At 63.6% G+C, this 12,899-nt stretch overlaps 3 protein-coding genes across 3 annotated transcripts in view; 1 reads left to right on the forward strand and 2 right to left on the reverse strand.

Moving 5' to 3' along the window:
* The window catches only part of CHLRE_05g247850v5 (uncharacterized protein), a 4,936-nt gene extending 3,591 nt beyond the window's left edge, over window positions 1-1,345 (reverse strand). Inside the window, exons 1-2 of the mRNA XM_043062543.1 lie at window positions 889-1,345; window positions 335-434 (exon numbers count right to left, since the gene is read on the reverse strand). Of these exons, the coding sequence (XP_042924606.1) occupies window positions 335-434; window positions 889-1,242 (454 nt within the window). The 5' untranslated portion in view covers window positions 1,243-1,345. The remainder of the gene's footprint in view (window positions 1-334; window positions 435-888) is intronic.
* Window positions 1,346-1,397: 52 nt separating this feature from the next.
* Window positions 1,398-9,265, reverse strand: CHLRE_05g247851v5 (uncharacterized protein). The gene is made up of 13 exons (XM_001700714.2): window positions 9,079-9,265; window positions 8,900-8,968; window positions 8,274-8,354; window positions 7,802-7,893; window positions 7,435-7,534; window positions 6,608-6,737; window positions 4,976-5,078; window positions 4,472-4,516; window positions 4,049-4,149; window positions 3,584-3,735; window positions 3,253-3,446; window positions 2,661-2,748; window positions 1,398-2,303 (listed from the first exon to the last, which is right to left on the reverse strand). Exons 1-13 carry the CDS (start codon window positions 9,175-9,177, stop codon window positions 2,061-2,063), a joined length of 1,497 nt encoding a protein of 498 aa, XP_001700766.1. The 5' UTR covers window positions 9,178-9,265; the 3' UTR covers window positions 1,398-2,060.
* Window positions 9,266-9,405: 140 nt separating this feature from the next.
* On the forward strand, window positions 9,406-12,318 carry CHLRE_05g247700v5 (uncharacterized protein). The gene is made up of 4 exons (XM_043062542.1): window positions 9,406-9,545; window positions 9,640-9,728; window positions 9,827-10,178; window positions 10,464-12,318. The coding sequence occupies exons 1-4, from the start codon at window positions 9,473-9,475 to the stop codon at window positions 11,618-11,620; spliced, it is 1,671 nt and encodes a 556-aa protein (XP_042924607.1). The 5' UTR covers window positions 9,406-9,472; the 3' UTR covers window positions 11,621-12,318.
* The last annotated feature ends 581 nt before the right edge of the window (window positions 12,319-12,899 follow it).

Genomic DNA, 12,899 nt, shown 5'->3' on the forward strand with positions numbered 1-12,899 from the left:
GAGAGGTCTGATACTCTGCGGTGGCTCAATGGGCCCCCTGCTTGCGGCGTGGTGATTGTGGGAACGTGATTGTCGTTTCAGGTGCCATGGTGTGAGATTGAACCCTTGTTATGGGCCCCCTCACTGTGCTGCTCCCTCACTGTGTGGCTGCAGCCCCACCGGCCGCCCACCGCAGCGCCCATACCCCGTCCTGCCTCCCACCTATCCCGCACCCCTGCACGCAGTTTCACACACGCACACGTACACACACACGCACACGTACACACACACATACACACACACACAAGCACACACACACACACGTGGCGCTGCGCACTGCCCCCGCCGCCCCCACCTATGGACGCCAGCTGCCGCACCGCCTCCGCCGCGTGGTCGGCGAAGCAGGTCACCATGTTGGCACCGCACGCGAACGCCGCGATCCGTAGCTTGGGGTCCTGTGGATGGGTGGGGCCGTGTGTGTGTGTGGGGGGGGTGGCAGTTGGCTAAGAGGGAGGGGCGCGCGGGGGTTGTGTGTGGCAGCATGTGTGTGCTAGCTTGTGTGGTGGCAGCGTGGCGGGGTATTCGTTTCAAGCCTGGCGGGGCAACTTATGCCCCGCGCTCAAGCCCCCTGCGCACACGTAGGTACGGTGAGAGCAGCCCACAGCCACAGCACTGTGCTCCCAGTTGATTGCCAGGGCGGCTGGGTGTGTTTTGATCGCGTGTTTCTGATGGCTTGCTTCTTGTGGCTTGCACCTGGCTGTCCCACGCAGCTGACCGGCCCCTGTGGCCCTGGGATTGAATGGGATTGAAATAGACTGGGCCCACCCGCCGGCCGCCGCCGCCGCCGCCCCCCTGCGACGTTTCCTCTTCACCCCTTCACCCACGGCCACGGCGCACCCCGCGACGCACCTCCACAGCATCTCTATGCCACAGCATGACAAACGCATGGGGGCAGGCCCCTCGGATCGCCTTTGCCAGCTGCAGCGCGCGTTCAAGTCGCAGCGCGGCAGCGTCGCCGGCATCGTCACTCGCGCCGCTGGGGCCGTTGGCATTGAGCACCACACCCACGACGTGCGCGCGGTCCAAATCGGTGCCGTTCGGCAACCGGACAGCTGCTGCTGCAGCGACGTCAGAATCGGGGGCTGTTGGCGGCATCTCCACCATGGAGAAGGCCTCCTGGGCCTCGCTCTGCACCGCGCGCATGAGCTCGTCCTCGCCCTCCAGCCCCACGAGTACCAGCGTTCTGGATGTTGTTGACGACATTTCTCCAAGACGTTACCAATAGCGTACAGTCGCACGCCTAGATTGAGAAAATATAAGCGGAATGTGTTCTGATGGCCAAACGTTTCTATCGCGTTTGTTATTCCTTGTACTCTGCATAGGAATGGTGGCCAATAGCTGCTGTTGGTACAAACATGCGCATAATACTGTTACAGGTCAAGAGCCCGTCGCACAAACAGTCCGAGGGCCGTGAACACCAATTAGTTGGGAGGCCCCACGGCACCCTTGGCACTATGTATGTATGCCGAATGACTGGGAACGTCAGCTTAAAAATGGGCCCTCGCTGCATTGCATGATGGGTGTTGCAAACCCTGCTGCCGCACGCCCAGTCACGCCCCGTGTACTCCTACACTGTGCCACCGGCCAACTCACTGCGCCGCAACCAGGAACCGTCCCAGCACCACCCTCCAAACGCAAAAGTCATAATGGTACAGGTCACGGTAAGACGTGTGCGTGGGGGCGCCCCTATCTCAACAGGCGCCGCGAAGGCGCGAACACGATAGTCGAAGGTTCAACATCCTTCATTGTACAGCCGCGCACCCATATGATAGTTGCAAAGGAAGTGGAACAGCCTCAGCCGTGCAAATTATAGCTACCGCAAACAGCTGCGAATGCAACCGCAGCCGGGGAAACGCGCGCCCGCCGCAGACAATCAGGGTTCGTTTGGGCTGGTATTTACAACCCCACCACCAACAGCGTCGGCGCGACCTCTCTTCCAACCGCTTCACTAAAGCAGCACCAACCAGACAATCACGCAACCACCTCCCCAGAGGCCCCGCTGATCACAACACACCTCCTAACTACTGGGGAGCAATGCGCTCAATGCGCTTGCGCTCGCCGCCCTTGCCGCCGCCCCGAGCCAGCAGCATGTCGGCTTCGCCCAACGCGTGCGCGGCCCGCTGCTGCTGCTGCTGCTCCTGCCTGGCCTGCGCCGCCTCCACCTCCGCCTGCCGGGCGTGGGCGGCGGGCGTGTTGGCCACCATGGCCTTGGTCTTGTCCACCCAGGGAGTGGAGGAGGCGCCGTCAGCAGCGATGCAGGCGCCCTGTTTGGATGCGCGGCGTGGCGCGGTGTGGTCAAGTGTACGATACGGTGCGGGTGGTTAGGGTGAGCGGGGGGTTGGGGTGAGCGGGTGTGGTGCGGGTGTGCCGCATGATTCAGGAGGCGAGCGGGCGAGGCGTGCAGAGAACTACGGAACGCAGAACCATGCGTTGGATGCCAAGTGTACGGTAGTGTATATCAACGTGGACCCGGCCTCAATTCTTGCGTGGACCGACTACAGATATATTTCCAAGTCAAGTGCGCGAACTGACTCCCGACATTGTTTTCAAAGCAAACCAAGATTAAGACACTTGGCATGGCCGGCCGCAACGGCGCGCGCGGGCCGCTGCACACGCCATACCTGCGCGGCGTTGCAGGTGGTGCCGGCGGGGCAGCAGTGCTTGAGGTCGGGGCAGCTGACGGCGTCGGCCAGCGGGCAGCAGTCGTGCCTGCGTGGTAATGGTTGTGTGGGGGCGAGCGAGGGAGGAGGGGTTACGGTACTGATGAGGGGTAATGGTGAGGCGTTACTGCTAAGGGGTTACTGCTAAGGGGGCCAACGAGTCCTCACGAGTCCCTATTTGTCCCAAGTGTCAAGGGGCATGGTCAGAGGAGCCAGGAGGGAGCGAGGGGAGAGGGCCGAGGCCAAGGGAGACACGGACGAGCGGCGGCGCGATGGGCAGGTGCATTAGCCCGCCGGCCCCTCCTCACATGCACACGCACACGCACACATACACGCGGGCCACATTTGCGACGGCGCACTCACTCCCGCCTCGGAGCCCAACCCAGAAGCCCCAACCGCATCCTCCCAACCTCACCCTCTCTACCCTCCCCCCAATTCCGCACCCGCCGCACCCCACCCGCCCCCCCCTTCTCCACCCCTTCTCCACCCACCCTTCTTCACCCCTTCACCCCTTCTTCACCCCTTCTCCACCCCTCGCCTCCACCCCTCTCACCAGAGGCACAGCCAGCCGAACAGCGAGAAGGAGCAGGAGCAGGTGTTGCCCACGCCGCACTCGGTCCAGCCGAACATGTCGCACATGGTGGGCACGGGCTTGTTGACGGCGCTGGTCTTGACGGCATAGGAGGCGGCGGAGGCGATGCCGCACAGGCCCTTGGGGCCCTCACCCATCTTCAGGCGGAAGTAGCCCTGCGCGCGCGGAAGTGCGTGTGTCAAACACAGTCCTGATACCAGTGCAACACATGCACAAACACACACACACATGCACATACACACACACACTCCTGTGCAGCACACATACACACGCAGCCACAGCCGGGGCCCACCTGCTCTCCCCAGCTGCCGCCCCAGCTGTTCTTGACGATCCAGTAGGGCTGGGCCTTGTCGCTTGTGTCGTACCCCACAGCCAGCACGCCGTGATTCAGCCCCTCGCAGCACGAGTTGATCACGCCGCTACTGTAGAACTGCATGTTGGCGCCTGGAGGGAAGGAGATTACGATTAAACATGAATAACAGGATTAGGCAGAAGAAAAGTTGAGCGGAGGGCGGGGTGGTGGTTCCAGGCATGACTAATTGGGTAGTTGTAGCGAGCCTCAGCACCCCCGCTCCTGACCCCACATCCTGCCCCCCCGTCCCCTTGACACAGCCCTCTTCCTCGCTCCCTTGCGCATTGGCTTCGGTTCACTCTGGGCTGGTATCTGCACCTCCCCTCCCCCATCCGACTTTCGTGGACCCCTAACCCTCCATAGGACCCCGACCCCCGCCCCTCCTCCCCGCGCCCCTCCTCTCACTGGCGCATATGGCCACCGCCACGGGCTGCCCCGCCACGGCCTTGAGCAGCGCGGGCTCGCTGGTGGGCACGTCCTCGTAGCCGTCAATGGACACAGCAGGCCTGGAGGGGGGGGGCGGTTGCGGGGGTGCGGGGGTGCGGGGCGGGGGGGGGGGGCGTGTTGGTGTTGTTGTGGTGGTGTGGCGTTGTTGTTGCGTTGTTGCAGTGTGGGTATGCGGTGCTGTGGGGGGTGTTATGGGGCCCTGCATTGTGGTTAGTTCTGTCACTGCTACATGACTGACGCAAATGTGCAACCGGTGCGCATTGTGTTTTAACACACGAAACACACGCCAGCACCCGCCCCAGACACCACCCGCAGCTGCACCGCAGCCGCCCCGCTATCCTCCCCCCGCGCCCGCCACTGCAGCCGCCACCGCCGCCGCACCTGTCGGTCTGCTTGCGCTTGTTGCACCAGAAGCCGAACCCGTACCTGCAACACAAACACATATGGGTACGTGCGTTAGCAGGTGGGCACACACGCGCACGTCAAAACACCTGCGGGTTTGGGTGCCGAGGCGTTTCCGTGCCCTATGCCTCTCTTAACACATACATACAGCGCGCGCAGCGCCCATCCCACCTCCCACCGCCACACGCACACGCTTTTGGACACCCCGCCCACATCCCTCCCGCACCCGTCCACTCCATGCCGCTCCACTCCCAACCCACACGCCACGCCACGCCGACCCCCTGCCCCTCCCCCCCTTCCGCCTTCCAGCCCCTCTTCACCTTCCAGCCCCTCCCCACCTTCCGCTTTCCAGCCCCCCTGCCTCACCCACTGCAGTAGCTGCAATCCTCCTCCCAACCCATTGGCCCCCCTTCCGCTTTCCACCACCACCACCACCACGACCACCATCACCACCCCCGCTCTGCCCCTGCCTGCGCGCCTCACCCGCTCCAGTAGCTGTAGTCTTCCTCGGTGTCAATGCCGCCGTTGTCCAGCACGTACTTGAAGGCGTCGTCCATAAGGCCGCCGCTGCAGCCCATGTTGGAGGCTGGGGGGTGGGGGGGGGGGGTTAGGGGGAGGTGGGGGGGGGGGGGTTACATTCATGATTAATTAAGAAGTGAAGGCGTAGGCAGGTACAGTAGGGGATGGGGTGGGGTGGAGGTTGGGTGGTGTGTGTGTATGGGGGGGTGGGGGGGTGGAGTGGGTGTGTGCGGGGTGGGTTACATTCATGATTGACTGAGAGGAAGCGGAGTTGCAGCCAGGTGGGTGGGGAGTGTGGGGAGAGGTGGTGGTGAATGTGGGGCTGGGTTGGGTGGATAGGGTGCAAAGACAGCAGGCGTAGGGGCGCGCGCACCGATAGGGGTGGGGTTGCAAGGATTGGGGTGGGCTCTTCCCGCTCTCCAACCTCGTCCACCTCCCGCCCTCCCGTCTATCCCGCACCGCACTCTTCCCCGCGTTTCTCTTTGTTTGGTTTAGTTTGGGCTGATATTTACAATTCCCTTTCGGAGCCCTGGTGGACTGGGTCGTACCTCCTCCCCCCCACCCCACACACACACACCCTTCCCCCCGGTTCACTGAACCACCCCTTCCTCCCATACCCCATTCAGTCTCCCTCCCCCGTGTCGCCATCCACCGCCGGCTGCTGCTGCGACACGGCACGGCGCAATGGACTACTCATGCCCCGCTCGACTTGGTCGGGAGCTCGGGAAATGGGCATCTCCACCACACCCTCCCTCCCTCCCACCGCCCCTCGGCCGCGATGCGAGTGTGTCCAACCACACACGGGCACCGCGTACCACCGCCCTCACCCTGCCACATGGCACCCCCGGTGCAGCAGCCCTTTCACACTCCGCACGCCCTCCCAGGCCCCCATCGAAAACACCTGGCGGGCAGAGCCAGGCGCATGCGGCGGTGTACGCTGGGGCCTACGCCTGACGCAGCCCATCAGGTCTTTGCGATGGGGGCCTGAGAGGGCGTGCGGATCGTAAAAGGTCTGGTGCACCGGGGGTGCCATATCGCAGGGTGAGGGCGGTGGGGTTGTAGATACCAGCCCAAACTAAACCGAACCCGATGGGGACGCGGAAGGGCGGTGGGACGCGATGCCCCTGTGCGGGTGGACATGCGCCCCTAGAGCGCTGCTCACCGCGACGGCGGAACGTGGACCGGAACGCCGTGGCTAGCAGCGCTGCATTCCAGCGCTGCCCTGGAGGTGCCACCTCCCTCCCTCCACCCTCCCCCTCCCCCCTCCACCATCCCCCTCCCCCTAGGCCCCCTCTTACCCGTGACCCAATTCAGCTGAGCGACATCACCGCCCCACTGCCAGCCAACACCTCTTCTCCCGTATCCCTCTCCCTCTCCCTCCTCCTCCCTGACTCCCCTCTCTATCTATCTTTACTTTCCATTCAATCCTTACTTCACCCAAACCGTACAGTAACTTTAATCCTGCCTCGCCAGCTGTCTACACTCTTTTACTCTGAACTTCTGCTCAAGCCTTACTTCATCCATACAATATTTTATTCTCTATACCCATCCAAAATTTAATTATCGCGAGCAAACTAGCTGCAAACCCGCTCTCACCAGTGTCGCAGTCCACCAGCTGCTGCTCGCTGAGCGCCACCAGCTGCCCGGTGGCGAGCGCGTTGGCGCCCTCGATGGAGCCCACCGCGGAGAAGGCCCAGCAGGAACCGCACTGGCCCTGGTTCTTGACCTGTAGGGGGGGAGGTTGGGGGGTTGGGGAAGGGCGAGGCGGGGTTAGGGGGCTTGGGTGGGAGGCAGGGAGGGGGATTGCAAGGTTAGGACATTGGGAACAGGATACAAGCAGGGAGGGGGAGGGATGGGGGTGGGAGGCAGGGAGGGCGTGAGGGGATGAGGGGGGAGAGGGGTAGGGCAGGGGGCGAGAGGGTAGCCGTTCATTGATCGCATTGTAGCAAATCACATGCAATCAGATCCCAAACCAGACCACGGGGCGCACGCACGGGGCGGTTACAATCATAATCAATTAAGAGGATGGAGGACGAAAGGAAATGCGAGAAAGGGGGGGTTGGGTGAGGTGCAGGCAGCCGCAGGGGGATTGCGACAGAGGCATGCACCGACATGCGCGTATACAGAGTCCTGCGTGTTTCCCTCCCTCGAGCCCCCTGACTCACGCACGCGTATGCGCGTCTTGATCCTTTTCCCTTGTGCTTTCCTAACACACTCATCCCGAACACGGCCTTCTTGGCAGAGGGTAGGGGACGGGTGGGGGGCAGAGACACACGCATACACACCCACACATCACACACCACACCACACCACACACACACACACACACACACACACACACACACACACACACACACACACAAGCACACACACACACATACACATACACATACACACACACACACACGCACACGCACACGCACCTGGGTCACGGCGTTCTTGGCACGCCAGTCCACAGCCGCGGGCGTCTGCACCTGGGCATAGCGCCAGCTGCTACTGCTGCTGCTGCTGCTGCGAGCCTCCCTGAGGAGGGGAGAGAGGTGAGGGACGTGCGTGTGTTCTTAAAGGGAAACAAACCAGTGTGTGAAAGGGTAACGAGAAGCACAGAACGGCCGTGTTTGCCTGTGCATGCGTATGTCCTATGTGTCTATGTGTGTGGAATGAGATGTGGAACGAGATGTGTGTGGAACGGATATACACGTGTGCGTGCTTGTGTGCGTGTAAGTAGTGTGTGAACATGCGTATGTCCTATGGGTGTGTGTGCATGTGTGCATGCGTGCTCTCCCTCACCTGGCCTTCAGCTGCTCCTGGGAGATCTTGAGGCCTAGGCGCTTGGCCGCGAACTCCTCCCACGTCTCATCCGCGTACTCGTTAAGAGCCAGCTGAAGAAGGAAGAGCACGAAGGAAGGGAGGAAAGCAAGGAAAGAAAGAGGTGGCGGTGTGGGGAGCGAGGGGTCGTTGGTTGTGAATGGGAAATGCATGAGAACGCACAACTGAAACACAATCGCGGAGATGGGGACACGGCACGGCATACACGCCCGCTCTCCTTTGCTCGTTACCATGACTTGCACACACACAGGCACGTCACCTCTCCAAACCTCCTCCGCGCCCACCCACCACCTAACCCACCACCGCCCGCCCCGCACCTTCGCCAACCCCCACCCCACCCCCAGCTACCTCTGCCTGTGCTCCGCTCGTTTTGGTTTAGTTTGGGCTGGTATTTACAAAACCCCAACCCCACCCTCCCCACCCCCACCCGTACCGTGATGCCCGTGTTGCGCCTGTTCTGCTCCGCAATGGCCCTCACGTTGTCCGCAAACACACCCAGGCGCCGAGTGTACTCCTGGAGGTGAGCGTGTCAGCATGTGTGTGTGTGTGTGTGTGGGGGGGGGTTTACATTCATGACTAGTTAAGGAAGGGGGGGTAGGTGTGGGGGGAGAGAGGGTTGGTGGGTAGGGGAAGGCATGGGGGCGGGGAGACAGCCCGTCGGGTGCTCAAATGCGTGGCCGACGGGCTGCGGTTGCGTCAGTTGGTGCTCAGCACGGTGCCGGCATGTAGGGTTAGGCCTAAGGGGAGCGGCTTAGAGCTAATATGGGGCGAGTGGGCAGCAGAGATAGGTTCCGGGTGCGAGGTTGGTGCGGGCGCGGCGGGGGAAGGAGCGCTCGGCAGGCTGTGCAGCGCAGCGCGCCCACACCAGCGTGCTTGGAAACAAACCTTTCTCCTCCACACGTCAGGGACGCTACCGCCCCCCTCCCGTGCTATCAAAACAGGTCTGCACCCGGGAGGGTGGATGCTGACGGGAACTCCGATATCGCTCCGGGGCGGGAGAGAAGCCGGACCGGTCCCGAAACCCTAGCCGGCATGCGTGGCCGCCGCAAGGCGCCTCACCGGAGATCCCTCGCTGTATGTGCGCGCGTGCTGAGTCGCCCACAGCCCAAATGCACGCTCCGGCTCAACCTGCATGCGAGGTTTTGCAGTAATAGACCTCCTGCGTCAGCATCCCAAGCCCTTACGAGAACATGCAAAACGACGAGAGGTTTGCACAGCCAGCTTGCCGTGGCGCGTACCTGAGCCAGGGCCAGCATGTCGGCTGAAGAGAGCAGTGCATGTGCGCACGACAGGCCGACCAGCCCCGCCAAAGCGAGGGCAAGAAACTTGGCCTGCATGGCCGTTGGGGCTTTTCAGTGCGTGACGCCGAGGCCCTCCAGAAGTCGTTGTTCCGTATGCACGAGTCAGGCCCGTTACCTATTGTGGTGATGACATGCAGGTGCCCACAGCTCCGGGACAGGTAAAGGCCAGCAAGGACGGGCCCCATCTCGCGTGCCCGCATCGGGAAGTCTGGTTTGCAGCGCTAGCACTATCACTTTTTAACCATTGCTCTCACAACATTGTGACTTGAATAAAGCATATCATACCAGCATTCAAAGAGAGCACACCTGTCCCGCGCAAAACTAGCATGCGATGGACAGAGGGAGGCTGCGTAGAGTCCAACCACAGCCTACATTTGGAACAGCGGCATTTGTGTTGCCCAAAGGTACCGAGGCTGCTTCACGCACGCGACTCGTCGCACCACGCACGGCTTAGACAGTGAAAGCGGACGCATCTGACCTGCTTTCAACCTGTTTCAGGTGTTATAACTGGAGCCTTGGTCATCGGAGCAGCAGGTCTCCTCATCGCCATCGGCATTTCGTTCTACCTCGTCTTCCTCCGGAGAACGGTGAGCAAATAGCCTTTCAGATAGACACAGACTACAAGCATCTGCTTGCGTCAGGCTGTTTGCTGACAGTTTTCTTGGGTGCGCAACATCTCGTGCAGCGGGCGGTTGCTGGAGCGAAAGGGCGCCGGCGCGTTCTGTCGGGATCAGGGCAGGCAGATGCGGAGGTGGTTTTGGAAGACCGCCGCTGGGCACGCGGCGGTCGGAGAGGCGCTGGCGGGGGCTTGCTAGCGACGCTTCCGTCGGCTGACAGCGCGCTGCGCCCCTTCCGGGCCGTCGGCGACAGCGCTCGTGGCGCCGGCGGGCTTTCCTTCTTTAGCGGCCTCATGGGCCGGCTGCTTAGCAACTTACGAGCGACCTCGCGGCGGGACGCAGACGACTATGATGACGGCTGGGACGGGGCCAGCACAGGCCGGTCCACAGGGCCCCGCTTCATGGCGAGCACCGTCTCAGGTAAGCTTGCATGGGCTCCAACGCAATCCGAGGCAGGAGTTCCGTCTGATTCATGGTTAGGAGCGTGGTTCGGAGCATGGCAAAGCACCGTAGTGACCTAGCCATGATTGCGACCGCTGACTCGGGCGACATGCGGGGCTAGCTGCCAACCTGCCAGTGGTAGCCGTTAGCCACGCGCCTGAACCTACACGCCCTCCACCACAGCCCGAGGGAACCATAATTGTCACCTGTCACCCTACCTGTGAGTAACTTGTGTGCAACGTTTCGCACGTACGCGCGTGACAGGCAAGCCGCTGCAGGTGGTGGTGAAGACCGCCGCCGTGGCGGCCCGGCACCCCGACGCCGCCTCGCTCTCACTGCCGCTCGCATCGGGCGCCGCCGCCCCCTCCAGCCTGCCCCTCGGCCAGCAACAGCAGCAACAGCAGCAGCAGCAGCAGCAGCAGCGGCCTAGCTACGCCTTTGCTGGCCCAAATGGCGGCGGCGGCGGCGGCGGCGGCGGCGGGAACGGAGGAGGGGGCGGCGGGCAGGTGTCGGGCGGCGGCGCCGGCGGAATGGACCCGGCGGGTCAGAGCGCGGAGCGCTACCTCCACTCCCTGTGGGAGTCCATGCACAGCACGGGACCGGTGGTGGGCAGCAGCAATGCAGGCGGCGGCGGCGGCGCCAAGTCGCGAGGCGGCGCCGGCGGCGGAGGGCCAGGCGCAGGGGCAGGGGCGGGCGCGGGCGGGCCGCACAGCCGGAACGTGTCGGGTGGCGGCGCAGCGCCAGCGGCGGTGGCGGCGGCGCCGGCGCCGGCGCGCCTGGACCTAGACAGCGACGCAGCAGGACCGGGGCGGGAGCACGCAGCGGCGGTGGCGGCGGGTGTGCCGCCAGGGCTGTCGCCGCTGCGCGTAGGCGGGGGCGCTCGGAGTGGGGCGAGCGCCAACGGCCCCTCCTCGAGCAGCGCCCGCTCGGGCATGGCGGCGGGGGTAGAGCCAGGCGGCAAGGCTGGCGGCGGCGGCGGCGGCGGCGGGACGCCCCTGGCCCGCATCTCAATCGGTGCGGGAGCGTATGCGGACGGCAGCCTGTATCCGGGCAGCGCAACATCGGTCGGGGGCGGGGTTGGAGGCGGGGGCGGGGGCGGGGGCGGGAGCGCCGTCGGCATCAGCCTGGGCGGCGCCGGCGACTCCATTCCGGGTCTGTCCAACAGCTACGCGGAGGCGGCCATGGTCGCGCTGATGGCGGCGGGCGGCGCCGTCAGCAGCGTGCAACAGCAGCAGCGCGGCGGCGGCGGCGGCGGCGGCGGGCCCGGCGGCGGGGGCGGTGGATCCGTGGATCCCGCCGTGGCCTGGTACGGCAAGAAGATGGCGGGCGCGCAGCAGGCGGCGGTGTCGACGTCGTTGGTTGCGTCAGTGGCGGCGGTGGCGGCGGGCGCGGAACCGGGGTCAAAGGCGCACCTGGCGTAGGGAGCCGCCGTGGTGGTGGTCTGCTGCAGTGGGCTGTGCGGGGCCGCAGGCGGCGGCGTTGTAGGCGGCGGGAGAGGGGCGCGTGGCTTGTGGCTTGTCAGTGAGGGGGGAGGAAAGAGGAGCAGCAGCGGCATACCCCGCGTGGGTGCGGCTAGCTTTTTGGTTGGCCGTTGGCGAGGCGGCTGTGAGAATGGATGGGTGCTTTTTGGTGCGGACACGAACGGCGCATGGGGGCGCACGGTAGTAGTGCGCCTGGTGGTGCCGGAACTCAGGTGGGGGGATTTAAGATGTTCACGTGACCATTGCCCTGGCTTTGGGGTGGAGTGAAAGGGCACTGCAGAAGCGTCCGGAAGTGGGGCACTTGTTGATTGTAGCTCAGGAAAAGCTGGCTGTTACGGGTGTGGGGAGCAATGCGGTGGGTCTCGGCGACAATAATGCGGCGCTAGGGGGTGCAGAGGTGCCCCCCGGCTAGGTATTAATCGATATGAGTCAGATTGGTCTGGAAGACGCGGGTTGGTGTGCGTGTACTGGCTGCAGCCACGTCTGCGGTAGGCGGCAACTTCAAGTGTGTTGGGGGGGGGGGATAGGCGGAAGCGCGGAAAGACTTGCCAGGAGAGGAGTCGGTGTTCATGTTAAGCTTGCCTGGAAGGGGTACTACCACGGTACGCTTGAGGAGCAAGCTGTAATGTCAAGGTTCCCGCATGTTGCAGAACAGCCAAATCACCAATACGGTGCGCGCCCGCATATGCCTTGTGCACCCGCTAATAGCAAACTGAAGCTGCTCTGTTATTCCGTAGCCAGGGTCCTTGTCCGGTCGTGGCACAGCATCTATGACTCTCTGTCCAGAGCGGCATGACCGCCGTGTCCGGTTAGCGCGCATGTGAGGTTGGGCAGCTCATGGGCACCCAAGCGGTTGGCTTGCCCCGAACCCCGACCCCGAGGTGCGTCACAACCGGAGCGGTTTGTCAGGGGGCAGCGTGGGGGCCAGTGGGTGTGAGGGCGTCCAGTCGTCCACTCGGGGGGTGACACCATGGAGTACCGCAGCACGGGGCGGCCCCATGTGGCAGCCAAGACAGACGGCGGTGAAGTCATAGACTCGCGGAAGCCCGCGGAAGCACTTTATGACAATCATGATTAGGATGCACCACACGGCGCGGTTTCGCGTAGAAGCGGCCCCCGTAGCGCTGCTCGGACTCCTGCTCTGCGCCGCGCTGCTTTGCCGCAGTGGCACCGCGGCGGCCATTAGCGGCGGTCACAACAGGCGGCAAAGCGCCTTGCC

The sequence above is a fragment of the Chlamydomonas reinhardtii genome, chromosome 5 (assembly GCF_000002595.2).
Source record: "Chlamydomonas reinhardtii strain CC-503 cw92 mt+ chromosome 5, whole genome shotgun sequence".
Taxonomy (NCBI): Eukaryota; Viridiplantae; Chlorophyta; class Chlorophyceae; order Chlamydomonadales; family Chlamydomonadaceae; genus Chlamydomonas; species Chlamydomonas reinhardtii.

What these genes read in the sequence shown, in the direction of transcription:
- CHLRE_05g247851v5 (XM_001700714.2), bottom strand. Translation starts at nt 9,177, where the DNA reads ATGCAGGCCAAGTTTCTTGCCCTCGCTTTGGCGGGGCTGGTCGGCCTG. An exon ending in GCGGCAGCTGGGGAGAGCAG is followed by an intron (nt 3,447 to 3,583) that starts GTGGGCCCCGGC and finishes CCGCGCGCGCAG; the next exon opens with GGCTACTTCCGCCTGAAGAT. An exon ending in CCACCTGCAACGCCGCGCAG is followed by an intron (nt 2,304 to 2,660) that starts GTATGGCGTGTG and finishes GCATCCAAACAG; the next exon opens with GGCGCCTGCATCGCTGCTGA.
- CHLRE_05g247700v5 (XM_043062542.1), top strand. Translation starts at nt 9,473, where the DNA reads ATGGACAGAGGGAGGCTGCGTAGAGTCCAACCACAGCCTACATTTGGA. An exon ending in TCGTCTTCCTCCGGAGAACG is followed by an intron (nt 9,729 to 9,826) that starts GTGAGCAAATAG and finishes CATCTCGTGCAG; the next exon opens with CGGGCGGTTGCTGGAGCGAA. An exon ending in CATGGCGAGCACCGTCTCAG is followed by an intron (nt 10,179 to 10,463) that starts GTAAGCTTGCAT and finishes CGCGCGTGACAG; the next exon opens with GCAAGCCGCTGCAGGTGGTG.